The following is a 21,988-nucleotide window of genomic DNA, read 5'->3' as shown; positions in this document are numbered from 1 at the left end:
AAGGCAGATGAAAAGCATCAGAAAACAGGGATTTGAACCAGGATTCAACAAAGTCCCCAGGATTCTAGCCTTCAGCCCTCTCTGGTAGGCCCATAATCCTGACGTCCTCTATTTACTGCACTCTTCACAAAGCAATTCCTCCCACAGGGGATACTTTTTCCTATATGTGTAAATGGACACATTTACACCAGCGATCTATCCCCCCACAACTTTGGGAAAAATCTGGACTTTTAGCTTTAAGTCTTCTAAGTATGTGGTGCAGAAAGAGATCACTCTTAAAATATTTTTTTTATTCTTATATTTATATTGTTTTCCTTCAATAAACAAAAAATCACATACAAAAGCAATAATGAAAACTCAATAACTTCTTTTAACACTTCCCCCCCCCCCCCATTCTCTCCCACCCTTCCCATATCCCACTTAAAATGATATTACTAAACCAGACATTTTAGATATTCGCTTTCTCTAGGGCCATCTTTAATACTGATTGGACCCTGGGCATACATTTTCTTGGGGCCCCCCTGACCCTTGCTCACATGCAATTTCGCTCTTCACCTGCTCTGAGACATACAATAAATAACAGCTACACTCAAAATCAGTTTATGCAGCGGATCAGGCAGCAATTGCTTGCCAGGGGTTACAGCGCATCATTACCACCCACTGATTAGTTTCTAGAAGTTACAAAACACAATTTCTGCTTGTTGATTGGTTGCTAGAGGTTACTGCACATCATTACCGCTCACCAATTGGTGGCTGGGGGAGGGGAGGGTGTGATCAGTGGCAGCGATAGGGGGGATGGGATCAGTGGCAGTGCTAGGGGGGGGGGTCAATGGCAGTGCTGAGGGGTGGATAGGATCAGTGGGAGGGCTGGGGAGGATGGGATGTAGGAGTACAAGTAAGTCATGTGCGCTTGCTCACATCACCGCTGAACCACTCCCCCTCTCCCGCTCTTAAAATATTGATGTTCTGGCAAAAGACTCCAGAGGTTGTACATCACCAGGATTCCTCTCTTTCAGCACTGTGTTGGTGCTGTGGTCTGGAAGTGGGTTCCCATTTTAATATTTTTTGGCAATGTCCCTGAATATGCCCTTTTTGGACTGACTTGATGATATTTCAAGGGGTGTTAGATCTGTTTTTCCCTCTGTACCCTGCCCATTATTTATTGGGCCTTCCCTTCTGTGGTGTTGCAAAACCCGTTAAACAATTGTCTTCCTATATCCTTCTGGCTGCTAAAAGAGCCATCCCTCTATGTTGGCTGTCAACTGATCCACTGTCCCATCTCCGATTCTTACAATTATTAGCCAAAATCTGGAGAATGGAATACCTAACTGCCACTATTAATGATGCTATTCTGCAATTTAATAACATTTGGGAAATCTGGGACCAGTCTGAATATGGTGCCTCATTACCTTTTTTTCTGTCACATTTAACCATCTTATCTCCTACTGAAACATTTAATTGTACCTCTGGTATGTATACTTTCCTCATGAGCCCCCCTGCACTTTATATAGGTTACGATTTCTTTCTTTTTTGTTAACTGCTACCTATATCTGTTAGTGTTGTTCTTTGGTTCTGTCATAGTTTGTGGGTCATATGACTTTATAATGCCTACAGAGATTTTATTCTCCATTTGTGTTTCTTACATGATCACTACTAACTGTTTGCCTTTTTTTGTGTTAAAAAAAAAAAAAAATCTTTGTAGCTTTGTGAGATGATCATTAATGTTATTGTTTTACTTGTAGGTGGTTTGGGTCCCCTCAGAAGCCTGAACAAAAATCTCCTAGTTAGCAACCCCCACATGCTGCCTTGTTGCTAGGACATGAAAACCATTGGTTTTCACTCATGCAATGCTGGGAGTGAGCATCCAACGATTTTCACATCTTAACAATAAGTCAGGATGTGGGTGTTGCTAACTAGGAGTGTTTTTAACCAGGCTTTGGAGAGGACCCAAACGGCCTACAGGTAAAACAATAAAATTAATGAGCATTTAACAAAGCTGTATGAGTTTTTGCATAGGCTATTTTCTGGAAAAGGTGAACCTAGCCTTTAAGTGGATTAGGTGGAAGGCTAGAACCCCAGCCAGATATTTATGTCTGTCTGTGTCCCTGTTGCAGGTTTCCCCTCATTTTCTGTCTAGTGAATCTGTTGTTACCAGGATAGGGTGGATGAGAGTAATGCCTCGTACACACGCAACGATTATCGGCTGACCGATCGGCCGTCTTTTGTCCACTGTTGTTGTGTTGGTTGAAATGTGCTCTAGACTGCACACAAATTTTCTCGGCCAACAAAAACCAACTTCAGAAGTGATGTCATGTTCTGGTTTACTTTCCGTGTGTTTTTTCTTCTCTGAGCATGCCCAATCTTGCTCATCAGATTTTTGTCTGCCGAAAATCTGTACTGACTGACGGAAAATCGGCCATTCTGTTGACGGCCAACAAAAATGTTATAGCCTGCACACCAGATTTTGTTCGGCCGAAAAGTCGGAGTCGGTTGTCGAAAGCATCATACTAACAAACCGAAAATCGGCCGATCGGACGTTGGCCGAAAATTCACGGCCAACTATCGATGCGTGTGTACGAGGCATAAATCCTTAACGAAGCTCTGGATATCACAAATCTGTTTTGAGTTTTAATCCTTCCCTAATCTTTACTAGAAAAACTAGAAACAATTTTTTGGCTTATCTTACTTTAAATGCCCCATTCTAAAAAGTATATACTGTATGTATTAAAAAATGGAAAGATTGTGTGTACAAGATAATTAAAGCTTCTGTAGTTAGTTGATGTTTGGAATGAGATATTTGAGTATTTGTTTCTCTATGCTTTGCATTAGGAAATTTAAAACAAAATGTATTACTAACCTGGCATAATGTGGGGTCATCATCTATAAGAATAGAAAAACAAAAACAAAACAATGATATCAAAAACTCCCATATCACATTTGTATTCTGCCCTCTATTATCTTTCCCGTAGCATATCATTTTATTCTCTTCTCATATCTGTCTTGTTGCATCTATTTCATACCCACACCAATTCTGTCCCAATGGGATTTTTTACTGAAGCTAGAGAGGGAAACATTTGTCACAATTTCGCAGAGAAACCAATCAGCTTCTAACCTCAGCTTGTTTATTTAGGCTTTAGCAATAAAACCTGGAAGCTGATAGGTTTCTCTGCAGAATTGTGACTAATTTTGCCCTCTCCAGCTTTAGAAAATAAGCACCATTCCCTCCATTGTATTCCCTTACCACATTTGTCCTTTCCTTCCATTTTATTATATACAGGGATATTGCTGCGCTGAAACCATTAAAATCACAATCATATAAGAAATAGGCGAAAAGCAGCTGACAAAGATCTTGATTCTAGGAATCAATCAACAATAAAAGGAAAAAAAAAGTGTAGCGCTAATCTTATAGGCATATAGCAGAAATGCAAGTCCATGTAATAAAGAAAGTCCACAACATGAGAGTGTCCAATCCACAAATAGATGTGAGAAGCCAGAAGAACCGCCACCGAGCCCAGAAGACACACTGCCTCTTACCAGAAAACGGGGACCTTCATTACAAAGGTCTTAAACAGCATTCAGGTTAATAGTCAAACGACTCTTCCACTATGATGACAAGTGAAATCTCCTCCAAGGGTAAGTGGCTGCACATTTCTCCTCTGTTGATGAACACTCATGGATCTCTGCAGTCTCCTGATATCTCCGCCCTTGGGCGAGCTGCAGAGCTGGAGGGGGCTGGATGAGGGCGGAGATATCAGGAGACTGCAGAGATCCATGAGTGTTCATCAACAGAGGAGAAATGTGCAGCCACTTACCCTTGGAGGAGATTTCACTTGTCATCATAGTGGAAGAGTCGTTTGACTATTAACCTGAATGCTGTTTAAGACCTTTGTAATGAAGATCCCCCAAGAGGCAGTGAGTCTTCTGGGCTCGGTGGTGGTTCTTCTGGCTTCTTACATCTATTTGTGGATTGGACACTCTCATGTTGTGGACTTTCTTTATTACATGGACTTGCATTTCTGCTATATGCCTATAAGATTAGCGCTACACTTTTATTTTCCTTCCATTTTATTACCTCATCAAATATGTCCTATCTCATCTATTTCAACTTCTCGCCATATCTGTACAATTCCTTATATTTTATTCCCTTAAAAATATTTGTCCCCTACCTTCCATTTGATTACCCTTATGTTCTTCACCACATCTATATCACCCTTTCTATTGCATTTATACTCTATACTTGTCCCCTACCCTTCATTTTACTTACTCACCACACCTGTATTGTGCTCCATATGTTCCCTCCACACCTGTCCTGATTCCTGCATTCCATACCCTTACTTATCTCTCTTGTCCTCCACATTTCACCACCTTACCACACCTGTCCTGATTCCTCCATTTCATACCCTCACTACATCTCTCCTGACCTCTCCATTCAGCAGCTCACACTTTGCTTTTGATTCCTTCATATCATACTCCCAACATATCTGTCCTGTCCTCTCCATTTTTACCACCTCGCCACAGCAGTCCTGATTCCTCTATTTTATACCTTCACTACATCTTGACTGTCCACTGCATTTTATCCGCTCACCACATTTGTTCTGGCTGCTAGTACACTTTAATTCAATCCCTCCACTTAGTTCTGTCCTCATATCTGTCCTTAGGCTTCCATTTCAATCCTTCACCGCTTCTTTCCTGCACCCCCTCCCAATTTATTCCCTTCACATCTGCATGGATTCCTCTATTTTATGTTGTTCCCACACTCGTTCTGTTTCCTCCATTTCCTTGCTTCATTACATAGTTAGGTTGAAAAAAAGACACAAGTCCATATAGCTCAACCAATATAAAATAAAAAAAAAAACAAAAAAAGAAAAGACAGACAACCATACAATCCCATATACACAATCCTATACCCACAGTTGATCCAGAGGAAGGCAAAAACCAAAGCGAAGCATGATCCAATTTGTCACAGCAGGGGGAAAGATTTCCTTCCTGATTCCCCCCCCCCCCCCAGAGACAATTGGATATTCCCTTGATACATATTAGTATCCAGTTATATTATGTACACCTAGGAAAGAATCCAGGCCTTTTTTAAAGCAATCTACTGAGCTAGCCAGAACCACCTCTGGAGGGAGTCTATACCACATTTTCAAAGCTCTTACTGTGAAGGAACTTTTCCATATTTGGAGACAAAATCTCTTTTCCTCTAGACATAAAGAGTGCCCCCTTGTCCTCTGCAATAACCTTAAAGTGAATAACTCAACACCAAAATCACTATGTGGACCCCTTATGTATTTATAGATGTTGATCATATCCCGCCTTAGCCGCTTGCTGGCCAGCCAACGTAGTTTTACTGCGGCAAGTCAGCTTTGTCCCGCAAAATTATGTACCTTTACCCTGCTTCGCAGGACCGCTAGTAGGGGCACGCATGCCACAGGGGAGGCCAATCAGCAGGTACAGCTGCCGCGATGTCAGCCAGGAAACCGTGATCGCTCCTTGTGGAGACAGAACAGTGGTCTGCCGTTGTAAACATGGCAGACCGCTGTTCTGTCTGTAATGAACACAGTGATCCTGTGTTCCTCTTATATAGTAACACAGGTCTCTGTGTTCATGCAGCAAGCCCATCCCGCACACAGTTAGAAAGCACCCCCTAGGGACACTTGTAACCCTTTGATCACCCCTGGTGTTAGCCCCTTCCCTGCCAGCGTCATTAGTACAGTAACAGTACATATTTTTAGCACTGATTACTGTAGTAATGTCACTGGTCCCCCCAAAAGTGTCAAAAATGTCAGTTAGGTGTCCGATCTGTCCGCCGCAATGTCGCAGTCCCGCTAAAAATCGCTGATCGCTGCTATTACTAGTAAAAAATGTAAAACAATAAAAAATGACATAAATCTTTCCCCTAGTTTGTAGACACGATAACTTTTGTGAAAACCAATCAATATACACTTATTGGGATTTTTTTTACCAAAAAATATGTAGCAGAATACATATTGGCTCAAAATGATGAAAACGTTTGATTTTTAATTTTATTTATTGGGAATTTTCTATAGCAGAAAGTAAAAAATATTGGTTTTTTTTCAGAATTGTCGCTCTTTTTTTGTTTATAGTGCAAAAAATAAAAACTTGCAGAGGTGCTCAAATACCACCAAAAGAAAGCTCTATTTGTGGGGAAAAAAAGGACATCAATTTTATTTGGGTACATCGTCGCACGACCGTGCAATAGTCAGTTAACGTAATGCAGAGCCGTATCGCAAAAAATGGCCTGGTCATTAAGGGGGTAAAAACCTTTCAGTCCAGAAGTGGTTAATCTCCTCTTTTCAAAAGGGAATAAATTCAGTTCCTCTAATCTTTCCTCATAGCTGAGCTCCTCCATGTCTCTTTTGGTTGCCCTTCTCTGCACTTTGTCCAGTTCCCCGATATCCTTTTTGAGAACTGGTGCCCAAAACTGAACTGCATATTCCAGATGAGGTCTTACTAATGATTTGTACAGGGGAAAATTATTTCTCTCTCTCTGAAATCCATGCCTCTGTTAATACAAGAAAGGACTTTGCTTAATTTGGAAACCGCAGCTTGGCATTGCATACTATTATTAAGCTTATGATCTACCAGAACACCCAGAGCCTTCTCTACTATGGGTTCCCTTAGTTGTACTCCCCCTAGTATGAATGATGCATGGATATTCTTAGCCCCCCAAGTTTATAATTTTGCATGTATCACCATTAAACCTAATTTGCCACATAGTTGTCCAAAGAAACAGTGCATTGTAAGTTGGAAACATCCTGTAAGGAAGTTATTCCATTGCATAGCTTGGTATCATCTGCATACAGTATGTCCTATTGCCTGTTACTACATTTGTTCATCACATCTGTCATAACCATTCCATTTGGCGTTCTTACTACACCTGTCCTGTCCCCTCTTCTTCATTCTCTCACTGCAGATACCCTGGCTTTTCTATCTGATGCCCAATCCACATCTCGCTTTCAAACTTCGTTTCCATTTGCTCACTACATATATTTTCATGTATTTCTTCTTATGCTCTCCCACAAGTTTTTCATATTTCAATCTCTATAAGTTTTTTCATCCAATCTCAAGGATTTTTAAAAATTTTTTATAAACAATGCAAACATTGATTGACTTTCTTTGTGGACTTGACACAATAATGCCATGGTCTCTTTGGTATCTGTCTTATCTTGCATGTACAATGAGCAACAATGAAAAACTGAAACAAAAAGGTACAACTCAACCAATTGACCTTTTGCCAGTCTTTTGATGTCTTGAGGTTATCTGTTTTGCACAATACACAGCTTTGTTCCAAGGCATCAAAAGAAAAACTATCTATGTATAGACACTTTTTTCTACATTTTTTCTTTTACCAATGGCATTAGATCAGGTGCCTGCTCACCTGGTGACTGAGGATCAGATACTCGAAAAAGTGTGGCTGGGGTGGGACGACGCCTCCGAATCTGCAAAAAGAAAAAACATAACACATTACAGATCCACAGAGATAGCAATTCATTTTAAATGCCAACATTGGCTGTTTAAACTCTGTAAATATTTGCTATTTTTACATAACATGATTGTTTGCAGTTGCATAAAAAAGGAGTGGAGTATATAAGCATTAAAATGATTAATAGGATTATAAGGTGTGGATTTTTGTGTGCACAATGGAATGAATATTGTTTTAATTTAGAGCTATGTCAAATGCAAAAACATTCTGTCCTCATGCAAATCAGTGAGATTGGGCAAGTGATGAAAAATATAGTCAGAAAGATCCACACAACTTTATCAAAGAAAGTGTGATCAATTTGGCTGACTCCTAAGGAAAATGTATATTGAGTTATACAAGTTATTCATTGGTTACGATTAGGACTAAAAAGAGCATTGTGTACAGAAGTTTTTGAAAAATGGCTAAACAAGAGTTACACATTTATGACAGTCCACACACAGGTATTTCAGTTTTGAATTTTGAATATTTGAACGTCGCCCCTGACGTCATCAAACGTATGACAAAACGTGTTGGATGGGACCGGACGTGACGTCATCAGGCCCCTCTGCTGAATTTTACTGGGGAACGCTGCAGTTTTTACTTTCTCTCCTTGGAGTTTCACATACCTGATTTGTACATCTACCATGTGAGTGCACACTTTTATAATAAATTGAACCTTTTTAAACTGTATTACGCTATGTACTCTTGTATTAATTTCATGTTTGTCAGAACCTGCTGATTTACCTGGAAGCCTACCTAAATGGATATCTTTGATGGTTCATGCCTGGTGGGTTACATCCCCCACAAGTGCTATTGGCTTTTCAATTAATTTGGAAGCCATTACATTCTGGTAAGCGGCCACTTATTATCCCATTTGTTGGTGACCTTTTCATCGCTCTTTGGGAAGATGAGCTCTTATCTGCATGCTGGGACTTGTGGTTCCTCCCTGCTAGTGTCAGGGTCCGGACTGGCGGCAGGTGACTGCACTGGAGGTGGATCCTCTGTGTCTGTGAGGGATTGGCGTGGACCGTACTAGAGGACCGGTTCTAAGTTACTACCGGTTTTCACCAGAGCCCGCCGCAAGGCGGGATGGACTTGCTGCGGCGGTAGCAACCAGGTCGTATCCTCCGGTAACGGCTCAACCTCGCAGACAGCTGATTCAGGCGTGGTACAGAAGGACAAGGCAGGGTCAGACGAAGCAGAAGGTCAAGGCAGGCGGCAATGGTTCGTAGTCAGGGGCAACAGCAGAAGGTCTGATACACAGGCAGGGAAAATACACCAAACGCTTTCTCAAGGCACAAAAGGCAACAAGATCCGGCAAGGACAGGAAGGGGAAGTGGGTTTTTATATGTTTTGGGCTGATTGGGTCGGGCACCAATTAGTGGTGCACTGGCCCTTTAAATTTTAGAACAGCGGCGCGCGCGCGCCCTAGAGAGCGGGGCCGCGCGCGCTGGGAGGAAGCCAGGGCGGGAGGTGAGTGGAGTCCGCGGGCGGGAACGTCCCGCCGCGCGGACCGACTGTGTGTGGGGTGCGGGGGAGCGACGCTCAAGGTCGGGGAAGGTGACCGGAGCGCCGCTACCCGCAGCATGCCTCGAGTGCTCCGGGGACGCTGCAGGACCCGGAGCGCTCGGCGTGACAGCTAGAAAGTGTTTACTTTCTTTATCGGAAAGAGTTTTCATCTTTTCTATGGACTTTATGCACATTTAATGCTATGTTACTAGTTATATTTTTTATGCCATTTACTAGTGGTGCATACGTTCACACAATTTTATATTATATTCACATATCATTTTTTTTTCAATCACTATTACTGCACGTATTATTTATAGTCTTTAATTTAGCCTTTTACCCTTACTTTCACTTTAAGCTACCCTCAGTTGACTGGATCATGCAAATCTTTTTGAAAGATGGAATTAAAACCAAATCACAACATGATCTTAACTGAATTTAGGGGCTTGTTTCCACCAGATGCATTATACATCTTCATTATTTTCATGCCATTGCATTTTGTTAAAGTGCATTAAAAACATTAAATAAAAAAATTCTATATTTTTGGTAGAGTTGACCTGCAGTTTAGCATTCAAGTTTACTCAAATGGAGTCCTTTAAAACTGCAATGCAAACTGGTCTCAAAAGCCTGATTCAGGTAGCCTTAATTGTGTCACCTAAAACCAGTCATGAAACCAAAACTTTAAAAATTGAAAATAATGAATAATAATCCAGGATAATTTGGTGCCCTACGTGCTACAATAAAATGTTGGCTGCTTTAAGCCTCAGCTTCTGAATTAAAACAATTAAATTAAATTACATTTTAAAAAAAAAATTCCTAACTCCTAACCCAGTTACAGTAAAAGAAAAAAAATGCAGTGTTCAATGCATAATTTACCCTCTTCACAGCGCTGTCCTGCATGAAAACTCTGCTAAGTCAAGTAGCTTCCACCCCATCTTTAGGTTGACTGACACACATAATCTAGACTACAGAAGGTGTAGCCATCACTCAGTCTGGCAGTTCACACATGGCACTGCTGTGTGATGTGTAATTTGGCAACTATGTGGCAATTGAGGTTTAATGTTAACCACTTGCCGACCGCCGCCCGACTATATACGGCGGCGGTCAGCCCCTCCCAGACAAAGTGACGTACCGGTACGTCACTAGTCTGGAAGCCAATAGGGGGCGAGCGGGCGCCGTCAGAGGCGCGCTCCCGCCCCCGCTTGTTCCCTAAGCAGCCCGCGCGTGTGACCGGCGGACCCGATGTCCGCCGGTCACGCCACTCGCGATCGTCGGGTGGAGAGGGAGAAAGGCAGGCGGCTAATGTAAACAAAGCCACCTGTCACTCTCCCCTGTGTAAAAGCACAGATCATACGGTCCTGCTATGTAGGACCGTTAAACTCTGCTGTTACACACACAGCCACATCCAATCACAGTTAGAAGCACTCCCCTAGGGACACACTTAACCCCTCCCTCTCCAATAAAGTTAACCCCTTTCCTCCCAGTGTCATTTTTACAGTAACAATATGTATAGCACTGATTACTGTAGTAATGTCACTGGTACCCCCAAAAGTGTCAAAAATGTCAGTCAAGGGTCCGATCTGTCCGCCGCAATGTCACAGGCCCGCAAAAAAAAAAAAAAAAAAAAAATCGCAGATCGCCGCCATTACTCGTTAAAAAAAAAAAACAATAAAAATGACAAAAATCTTTCCCTTAGTTAGTAAACGCGATAACTTTTGCACAAACCAATCAAAATACGCTTTTTTCGATTTTTACCAAACATATGTAGCAGAAAATAAATTGGCCTAAAATGTTAAAAAATTTGATTTTTACATTTTTTTTGGGGGGGAATTTCATATAAAAAATGTGAAAAATATTGTTATTTTTGCAAAATTGACGCTCTTTTTTTGTTTATAGCGCATGATCAAAAAATCGCACAGGTGATCAAATACCACCAAAAGAAAGCTCTGTTTGTGGGAAAAAAAGGACGTCAAATTCGTTTGGGTACAGCGTCGCACGACCGCACAATTGTCCGTTAAAGTCACGAAGTGCCGAATCGCAAAATAGGGCCTGGTCAGGAAGGGGGTAAAATCTTCCGGGGCTTAAGTGGTTAATAAATGTAAAGGTATGCACTTGGGGGCTAATAACATACATGCATCATACCTTCTAGGAGGGGAACAGCTGGGGGAGTCAATGGTGGAGAAGGATCTGGATGTTCTGGTAGATCATAAACTTAATAATAGAATGCAATGCCAGGCTGCAGTTTCTAAAGCAAACAAAATACTTTCTTGTATTAAAAAAGGTATGGACAGTGAGAGAAACATACGAGGTGGTATCAAAATGTTTCAAGACACGTGTTTTGTAACACGCCAGCTGGCAGCAGAAGGCTGCACACACAGTCACAGGGAGCACTGACCTTCATAAGTCAGTGTGCCAAAAGACATTGTCCTGTGTACATGCAGAGCTGTGCAACTGGTGCTATTTTGACCACATGCATTACCTCGTCTGCTCACCGAGCTCTCCTTATATATGAGTTTCTCACCAGAAACAACATGATCTTACTTCCGCACCCACCCTACTTGCCAGATTTGGCTCCCGCGGACTTTGCCCTCTTCTCGAAGATGAAGATCCAACTCAAAGGTCACTGTTTTGACACCATTGTGGAGATCCAGCATGAGTCACAGAAGGTGCTTGACAGGCTTTGAAAAGAACACTTCCAGGACACATTCTAGAAGTGGTAGAAATGTGGGGGGGGGGGGGGGGGGGCTGTATTGCTGTGCAAGGGGGCTATTTTAAAGGTGATAGTATGTAGACATAGATAAAGTGCTTTCTTGTAAACAGAGCTAGTCTCAAAACTTTTCTGGAGAAAAACTGGAAAAGTGGAAAGCAGTGCAACCAAACTGATAAAAGTCATGGAGGACCTCAGCTATGGGAAAAGATTAGCTGAACTGAATGGATTCTCTCTTGAGAAGATATATTGAGGGGGGATATGATCATCATGTATACAGTGCCTTGAAAAAGTATTTATACCCCTTAAAATTTTCCAAATTTCGTCATGTTACAACGAAAAATGTAAATGTGTTTTATTGGGAGTTTATGTGAAAGACTAACACAAAGTGGAAGAAAAATGAAAATGGTTTTCAAATTTTTTTACAAATAAATATCTGAAAAGTGTGGCGTGCATTTGTATTTAGCCCCCTTTAGTTTTGATATCCCTAACAAAAATCTAGTGGAACCAATTGCTTTCAGAAGTCACCTAATTAGTAAATAGTCCACCTGTGTGTCATTTAATCTCAAAATAAATATAGCTGTTCTGTAAAGCCCTCAGAGGTTTGTTAGAGAACCTTAGTGAACAAACAGCATCATGAAGGCAGAGGAACACACCAGACAGGCCAGGGATAAATTTGTGGAGAAGTTTAAAGCAAGGTTAGGTTATAAAAAAAATATCCCAAGCTTTGAACATCTCACGGTGCATTGTTCAATCCATCATCCCAAAATGGAAAAAGTATGGCACAACTGCAAACCTACCAAAACATGGCCGTCCACCTAAACTGACAGGCCTGGGCAAGGAGAGAAGCAGCCAAGAGGCTCATGGTAACGCTAGAGGAACTGCAGAGATCCACAGCTCAGGTGGGAGAATCTGTCCACGGGACAACTATTAGTTGTGCACTCCACAAATCCTCCCTTTATGGAAGAGTGGCAAGAAGAAAGCCATTGTTGAAAGAAAGCCATAAGAAGTCCTGCTTGCAGTTTGCAAGAAGCCATGTGGGGGACACAGCAAACGTGTGGAAGAAGGTGCTCTGGTCAGATGGGACCCAAGTTGAACTTTTTGGCCTAAAAGCAAATTGCCCTAATCATACAGCCAGAGCTACAATGAAATGGCATTTCAATTTCAAATAGATCAAAGAATATCCATGTATTAGAATAGTCTAGACCTAAATCCAATTGAGAATCTCTGGCAAGACTTGAAAATTGTTGTTCGCAGACGTTCTCCATCCAATCTGACAGAGCTTGAGCTATTTTGCAAATAAGAATATGCAAAAATGTCACTCTCTAGATGTGCAAAGCTCAGGGGGGCTGAATACAAATGCAAGCCACACTTTTTAGATATTTATTTGTAAAAAAAAAAAAAAACATTTATCATTTTCCTTCCACTTCACAATTATGTGCCACTTTGTGTTGGTCTATTATATAAAATCCCAATAAAATACATTTAGGTTTTTGGTTGTAACATGACAAAATGTGAAGAATTTCAAGGAGTATAAATACTTTTTTAAGGCACTGTAAACACATAAGTGGTCCATATAGTGAACTTTGTATAGACTGTAGACTTATTCACTTTCAGGTCATTACAGCGGACAAGTAAGGCACTCTTTATGTCTGGATGAAAAGACATTTAACCTTCACATACACAGTAAGACTCCCTGAAGAACTGGCTCTGGCCAGCCTATAGATTGTTAAAAAAAAGAGCTGTGTCTGCGTTCCTAAATGCACAAAATATAACTGGATATTAACATTTATATGCAATAACATTTATATGCAATAACACCAGAGGTAGTTGATCCAAGGAATATCCAGTTGCCTCATGGGAGATCAGAAAGGTATCCCCCCCCCCCAACCCCCACTAGAGCGAGTTGGATCATGCTTTATTGGGTTTTTTTGCTTTCCTCTGAGTATATGATAGTGTATATGGCATTTTTTTATTTGGGTTTTTTATTTATTTTATTGGTTGAACTAGATGGACTAGTGTCTTTTTTTCAACCTATGTGACTATATGATATTGCATGTATGCCACTTGGAAGAATATTTTATTTAACTAGAAGGGAAATGTATTTAAAAATATAGCCTAGAAGGGAAAAGGGTTAGATATTTCTAATATATTTTGGATTTATACTTTAAAGGGTAAGTCCAGGCAAAACCTAACTAATGCTAAACCTGCTCTGTGCCACATTCTAAACCCGATCATGTCCGGTCTCAAGCGACAGAAGCTGTGTGCAGGAGAGGAACAACAACGGCTTTGAAATAAATGAGAAAGGACGTCAACTATAAACTTACTGTGGGGCTTCCGTTTTCGAGTGCCTTTCCTGCACCCGCCTCCACACTGAAGCCGCCGCTGACAGCTTAGCGTGGACCGGATCGGATTGACTGCAGAATAGGTAAGAACAGTGATTTTTGCTTTAAAGGGGTTTGATAGAGTAGGTTTAGAATGTGGCACAGAACAGGTTTAATGTTAGTTAGGTTTTGCCTTTCTCCTTTAAGGTGTAATTGATAAGACTGCATGGAAAAGGCACCCCTTTGCCTCTGGCATCTCAAAGCATACTCACTAATTGTAAATGCGGTCATGACCAAATGCCCTGTTCTGGGATATGCCAAAGCTGCTCTCCCAGCTCAGAAAACTGTAATAGCCAAATGCAGTCACAGCTAGTGCCATAAATTGTGACAAAAACATGCAAAGTGTAATTAGCAAAGTTCAGTTCATGCCAGACAATCAGATTTCAGTTTACAGAAGTCAAATGAGTGAAAAGTGATTGACTGCTACTTTTTTATGTTTTGTAATCAGTCTATGCTTTTTGTCTTATTAAATAAACCTAATGTCGTTTAAATCAGCCATTCTCAACCTTTTTACTCCAGAAGAACCCTTAAAATAATTTTCAGGTCTCAGGCAACATTGGCTAAAATCAATTCATTAGCAGTCAGTTGGAAAACTGCCACTTATAATGGTGGCTTGCGAATGAGGGTCCAGTTGCCACATATACAGACAGCTAAAAATATCACTGGGTTCATGCAGCTGGCTTTGCCAAGCGATAATGACCCAGGAACTTTGTAGATTCCATCAGATGAAAGGTCCATCAGCCACAATCCATGGAAGCCCTAGCAACCTTTGGAGGAACCCTAAGGTTCAAGGAAACCCTGGCTGATAATTGTTAGTTTAAATAAATAATTGTCTGCAGTGTAGAGTCCAGAACTCTTCCAATGCAGAATATACATATGCTTGTCCCAAAGCCTATAGATGTTGTATCTGTTCTTCCCCTATTCTTCTGCCCTGCGCACTTTCACATATTGGGGTTAAAGAGGTTGTACACTGAGAAAAATTTTTTTTCTCTTCTTTACATCCTGAAAGAGAAACCCATAATGAGCTAGTATGCATCGCATACTAGCTCATTATGAAATACTTACCTTAGAACGAGCCCCCGCCGTGCCGTGCCGTCCCGTCCGCTTACCTGTATGACGGGCGACATGTATAGTCGCCCGTCTTCCGGGATCGCGGCATCCGGCCATCTGATTGGCCGGAGCCGCGGTGACGTCACTCCCGCGCATGCGCGCGGGAGCCGACGGTCACGGCACAGGGCTCTGAAGGAACGGCACGATCTGCCGTTCCTTCAGAGCGCATGCGCCAGTGACGTCACTGGCTGCATTAAAAGGTAAATATCTCCTAAACGGTGCATGTTTAGGAGATATTTACAGTACCTATAGGTAAGCCTTAATATAGGCTTACCTATAGGTACAACTTCCTGAGGAGGGTTTACTTCCTCTTTAATTTACTAAAGGCAAATAGACAGTGCACTTTACAAAGTGCAGTTGTTCTAGAGCTTAGTAAATGAGGTAAAGGTTCACCTCGCAAAGAAAACCCAATCACGTGCAAGGAAAAAGAAAAAAACATTTTTGCTTGCACGTGATTGGATGATGGAAGTCAGTAGAGCTTCTGCTCATTTACAACGCTCTGGAGCAACTGCTAAATGCAAGGGCACTTTGCAACGTGCACAATCTATTTGCTTTTTGTAAATCACCCCCATTGTGTCTTGTTAAATAAAGCAGTAGTCAGAGATGGTTCTGGCGACCTTAATTATATTAGTACAGGAATGTTATGTACCACCTACTGCATTCTAAAGAAGTAAACACTGAGCCCTTTGATTTGTTGCATAAAGCATAGAGTTGTGCTTCTTATTACAAGTCTGAGTGGTCCTAATTAAAGATCTACAGAGTTAGTAGACCAAACATCATGACATTTTTAAACACTTAACATAACAAGAGCTTGAAAAACGTCAAATAGAATAGCAGAGATAGCAAAGATTTTGGAAAAATTGCGAAATGCAAACATTTGGGGAATAAACTACCAAGATTCTCAGTGTGTCAATACTTAGATTAGCTAAAAGCCACACCAAAGGGAAGAACTCATATACAACTTTTGTCAACAAAACTAATTGGGAAGTAAAATTCAGTCATCACATGAAGCAATTGTTTGAACATCTCATGAAGTTACTATATACTGTAAAAGCTATATGATATTTGAGTATGGTAAAGAATGGTAAAGAATCAGCCCCCTGGTCTATTACAGTAAAAGTTTTGTTTTCAATACTCCTAAGTATTATAATACTTCTAAGTAGTTAAAGTAGAACTATAGGCAAACGTTTTTCCTGGCGCCTCCATGGCAGCATACCTGTGATAGAGCTCCGCCTCTACTCCGCCTTCAGGATTAGTGAATAGCTTAAAAGAAAGACGCCCCCTACTCCCAGCATTCTCCTTTTTTCCTCATACCTTCTTGACTGGTGAAGAGTTTGCAGTATGTCCTTACCTGCTGACCATCCGGCAGCTTCGCTGGGTTAAGCCTTTCCCAAGCGCAGTCCCTGTACTCGGGCCGCTCTTAGCGCTAAAAAGTCTGGGAACCCCTTCTGTGGATCTTTTGGGGTATGCAGAGTTTTCTAATGAGGAACGCAGTCTACCATAAACTCTTTTGCATAAAGAGCTTTTTTGTGATTGGCATTGATGGCAGCAGCAGGATCAGCATTCTTTGCCTTTCCTCTGCTATCTTTCTTCAGGTATCTACACTTATTTTCCTTCCTCTCCAGGTGAGTTTGTTCCATTTTGTTGTATCCCTCCTTCCCCCCATCTACCTAATTTTCCCCTTTCTCTTTACCAGCCAGCCAAGGTGTTCCTTGTGGTGTAGTTTTTCCTTCCTCCATTCATTCAGAGGATCATTTATTTTAAAAAAATAAAAATAAAAAATATGTATTAATATGTGTATATATATATATATTTATATATATATATATATATATATATATATATATATATATATATATATATATATATATATATATATATATATATGTGTGTGTATATATACAGTATGTGAGTGTGTTGTGGGAGATTAGCTCACAGGGATCACCTTTTCCAGCAAAGTACGGCCAGCATGCAGGTAATTTCTTTAGTCTGGTGGGTTGCCAGCTTTTTTTAGCAAAGGTTTGCAAATATGAAAAAACAACCAAACAGTAAAATAAATCCTTGCCGTCCGGCGCTAAACTAAAAAACAGCAGTTTTTTCTCACTATACGGTGTGCTGCTGGTCCCCATCACCCACAAAAACACATGGTAAAGCAAACCTTTTGTTTTAAAGTTCAAACAGAGCTCCTCTCTCAGATTCCCTTCTGAGTCTCAGGCCAGAGCATTTCTGTGCTCTCTTCCTGTTCATTTAAAGTCCATCTGAGCATGGACTCAGGTGACCCACAATCTCCGGACCGGAACCTAGCCTGTCACAGAGGCTGGAAAAACCTGGCCTGAATTCCGGTTTAGTCTCTTATGACCGAACGTTTGCGAGGTGAGATATACCGATTATCGACTACCTCACCTCGCATACCATCACAATATATGTGTATACAGTGCCTTGCGAAAGTATTCGGCCCCCTTGAACTTTTTGACCTTTTGCCACATTTCAGTCTTCAAACATAAAGATATAAAACTGTAATTTTTTTGTGAAGAATCAACAACAAGTGGGACACAATCATGAAGTGGAACGAAATTTATTGGATATTTCAAACTTTTTTAACAAATAAAAAACTGAAAAATTGGGCATGCAAAATTATTCAGCCCCCTTAAGTTAATACTTTGTAGCGCCACCTTTTGCTGCCATTACAGCTGTAAGTCGCTTGGGGTATGTCTCTATCAGTTTTGTACATCGAGAGACTGACATTTTTGCCTATTCCTCCTTGCAAAACAGCTCGAGCTCAGTGAGGTTGGATGGAGAGCGTTTGTGAACAGCAGTTTTCAGTTTTTTCCACAGATTCTCGATTGGATTCAGGTCTGGACTTTGACTTGGCCATTCTAACACACCTGGATATGTTTATTTGTGAACCATTCCATTGTAGATTTTGCTTTATGTTTTGGATCATTGTCTTGTTGGAAGACAAATCTCCGTCCCAGTCTCAGGTCTTTTGCAGACTCCATCAGGTTTTCTTCCAGAATGGTCCTGTATTTGGCTCCATCCATCTTCCCATCAATTTTAAACATCTTCCCTGTCCCTGCTGAAGAAAAGCAGGCCCAAACCATGATGCTGCCACCACCATGTTTGACAATGGGGATGGTGTGTTCAGGATGATGAGCTGTGTTGCTTTTACGCCAAACATAACATTTTGCATTGTTGGCAAAAAGTTCAATTTTGGTTTCATCTGACCAGAGCACCTTCTTCCACATGTTTGGTGTGTCTCCCAGGTGGCTTGTGGCAAACTTTAAATGACACTTTTTATGGATATCTTTAAGAAATGGCTTTCTTCTTGCCACTCTTCCATAAAGGCCAGATTTGTGCAGTATACGACTGATTGTTGTCCTATGGACAGAGTCTCCCACCTCAGCTGTAGATCTCTGCAGTTCATCCAGAGTGATCATGGGCCTCTTGGCTGCATCTCTGATCAGTCTTCTCCTTGTATGAGCTGAAAGTTTAGAGGGACGGCCAGGTCTTCGTAGATTTGCAGTGGTCTGATACTCCTTCCATTTCAATATTATCACTTGCACAGTGTTCCTTGGGATGTCTAAAGCTTGGGAAATCTTTTTGTATCCAAATCCAGCTTTAAACTTCTCCACAACAGTATCTCGGACCTGCCTGGTGTGTTCCTTGTTCTTCATGATGCTCTCTGCACTTTAAAACGGACCTCAGTGCAGGTGCATTTATACAGAGACTTGATCACACACAGGTGGATTCTATTTATCATCATTAGTCATTTAGGTCAACATTGGATCATTCAGGGATCCTCACTGAACTTCTGGAGAGAGTTTGCTGCACTGAAAGTAAAGGGGCTGACTAATTTTGCACGCCCAAATTTTCAGTTTTTTATTTGTTAACAAAGTTTGAAATATCCAATAAATTTCGTTCCACTTCATGATTGTGTCCCACTTGTTGTTGATTCTTCACAAAAAATTACAGTTTTATAACTTTATGTTTGAAGCCTGAAATGTGGCAAAAGGTCGAAAAGTTCAAGGGGGGCGAATATTTTCGCAAGGCACTGTATGTGTGTATATATGTGTGTATGCGTATATATATATATATATATATATATATATATATATATATATATATATATATATATATATATATATATATATATATATATATATATATATATATTAATGAAACAAGCCTTCCCATTTTTAGTTCATAAAAGAAAACCAAATATTGCCTTTTTTCCGGTAAGAGCAGGTCCCAGGGATTTCATTCCCTCCCCTTCCCTATAAATTCTGATTAATCAGTCTGAGGCTTGCTGGCAAAGTGTGCGCAGCCTCGTCAGGTCATGTCGTTGACCAGGTACGTCTTTTTCTGGTATTTCTTTAAAAAAAAAAAAGCATTAGAATATTCTTTCTTTCTTTTTTTTCTTTCTTCCTCCTCCCTATTTTCAGCCGATCCTCTTGCTATAGCCAACATGAGCCATTCACCTCATGATCAAGATCAGCAAATGTCTATTAGGTATGGGACCACCCTTGCATGAGTATCAAAAGAGCGCACTGACAAATGTGTTTTTAAAAAAAAAACAAAAAAAAACACATTTCTCTTTCGATATTTTTTAGCCCTGTTTACTCGAAGAGATCGAGAAAGTCATCTGGATTCCGGACATTATGCTTATCCTTGTGAACGTATTCCGGCCACAGGTCGCATTCATCTAGACATAGATCTTCCGGTCGATCTAGATCTTATAGGAGCTATCGCTCTCCCTCTCCTCATACGTGTTCGGTGAGAAAAAAATGCTGGGCCTGTGGCGCCACATCCCTACCTAACAAGCTGGTCTTTCAGAGCTGCTTTAAGGAATACGCAGCTGACTGAGACCAAGAAAGTGTACAAGTAGCCAAGCTTTTGAAACAGACCATGAAAGATTCTCTTTCTGAACTGGCTGACACGATGCCTGCTCAGGCAATACCTCAGGACCCGCAGGCGAAGGACGTGGATCCATAGGTGCCAGTCCCCTCTATGGCCAGCATGCCAATTCCCCCCTTCAGGGCACAGGGCCAGAACCCCTTATTAGGAAAAGGAGGGGATTGAGGAGGATTCAAAGAAGACGGAAAATACATTTTCACTGGCAAAGTTTGGGAAACTTTACCCTCTAGTTCCAGCTGATTTGGAGCCCCTGGATTCAATGCCAGTGGTGGAAGCAGCAGCGACCCAACTAGCAAAGAATGTTATTCTTCCTATGGAAGATTCAGCATCCTTTAAAAATCCTTTAGAGAGGTGTATGGATCTCAAAAGGAGCTATCTAGCTTCAGGTGCAGCATGTAAGCCAGCAATCGCCCTTACATCAGTGTCCACAGCAATAAAAGCCTGGACAGAAAACATAAGAGTCGGCTATCAGACAAGATGTGCCAAAGCAAGACATCATAAAGGCACTGGATGAGCTGAAGATGTCGGCCAATTTCGTCAGAGAAGAAGCAATTGACACCATTCGCTGCTCAGCCAGAGCAATTCAGTCATGGCCAAAAGGGCCTTATGGCTAAAGCCGTGGACAGTGGATATTGCTTCAAAACAGAACTGGTGCAGGATTCACTTTGATGGGAAGGCACTGTTTGGGGAGAGATTGGACAAAGCAATCTCCAGAGTGATTGGTGGCAAGTCAGGCTTACTTCCACAAGACAGATGGGCCAGGAGATCCAGAAACTTCTCTTCTAGATTTCAACAATCCAGGTCAAGAAATTTCAGACTGTCTTGCGAAAATAGAGATGGACAGAAAACCTGGAGGGGTACCCAGTCTTCCTTTCTGGGGACAAGAAAAAGTAAACCTTTCTCCACCCCCCAGGATAAAACAAAATCCTTTTGACATAGGGCAGGCCCAAACACTCCCGGTGGGAGCCAGGCTCAAACATTTGCGCAACCCCCGCCTGACAGCTTCTCTCTGTTTGACCCTCATAGGTTTAATGTCCGCATGCATTCCGATGGTGCTATGGTCACGTTGGCATCTGAGGTACTTTCAGCCTGGCTTCCTAAAACAGTGGAAGAAACAACTGTATATATAGAAAGAGCGCCAAGCCTAAATTGCCAATAAACCCAGCAAGCATGCACCACATCCCTGTATATAACATAGAACGAAGGAGAGAAGGTGTACCACAACCCACAGACTCTGATTGAGCCCCAAAGAGACCGTCTAGCGGGGGTGGTGAACCCAGGAGTGGGATTTTAAAGGTGGGGCTTGCTGGATGTATGATAGATAAATATAAATCAAACAACAATGTAAAATATGAAAGTTTTATTACAATATCTTCATAAAACCAATCACAATGCGTGATAGTAAAACAGTGCATAAAGATACAAGATATACAAGGAACCATAGTTGTGTAAATGGGGCCACTTATGTCCGACATGTTTCGCCAGCAGGCTTCCTCTGGGACATTACAAGCTGGTGACCTCAACACAGGTTCTAAATGTAAACAATGTAAAATAAGTTAAACATAATAGTTGCAACATTATATAAATATTAATGTATTTGAATTGAGGCTCACCAAAATTTGTATCTGAAACATAGCACATGTATCCATATACCAGGGATCTCCACTGTGTATCCAAAGGTGGGTTGTGAACACTGGACAGAAAGTCCAGCCAGGTCTAACCTCACTAAATTGATAAGGACCGGACCGGGCTATGTCGATTCACAGCATATCTAAAAGGATCAATAATAGTAGAAAAGGCTCATCACTAATAATCCCAACCTGATAAATACTTGGGAAAAGGCCTAAAAGTACCAAAGAATGGGTCCCCGAGAGCAAGGCC

At 41.3% G+C, this 21,988-nt stretch overlaps 1 protein-coding gene across 1 annotated transcript in view; it reads right to left on the bottom strand.

The window, feature by feature from the left end:
* The window catches only part of PPP1R1B (protein phosphatase 1 regulatory inhibitor subunit 1B), a 350,422-nt gene that overhangs the window by 162,325 nt on the left and 166,109 nt on the right, over positions 1-21,988 (bottom strand). The window contains exons 2-3 of the mRNA XM_082272381.1: positions 7,400-7,460; positions 2,858-2,880 (exon numbers count right to left, since the gene is read on the bottom strand). Coding sequence (XP_082128507.1) covers positions 2,858-2,880; positions 7,400-7,460 — 84 coding nt within the window. The remainder of the gene's footprint in view (positions 1-2,857; positions 2,881-7,399; positions 7,461-21,988) is intronic.

The sequence above is a fragment of the Pelophylax lessonae genome (assembly GCF_965119305.1).
Source record: "Pelophylax lessonae genome assembly, chromosome: 11".
Lineage (NCBI taxonomy): Eukaryota > Metazoa > Chordata > Amphibia > Anura > Ranidae > Pelophylax > Pelophylax lessonae.
This window is presented reverse-complemented; position numbering and strand designations above follow the sequence as displayed.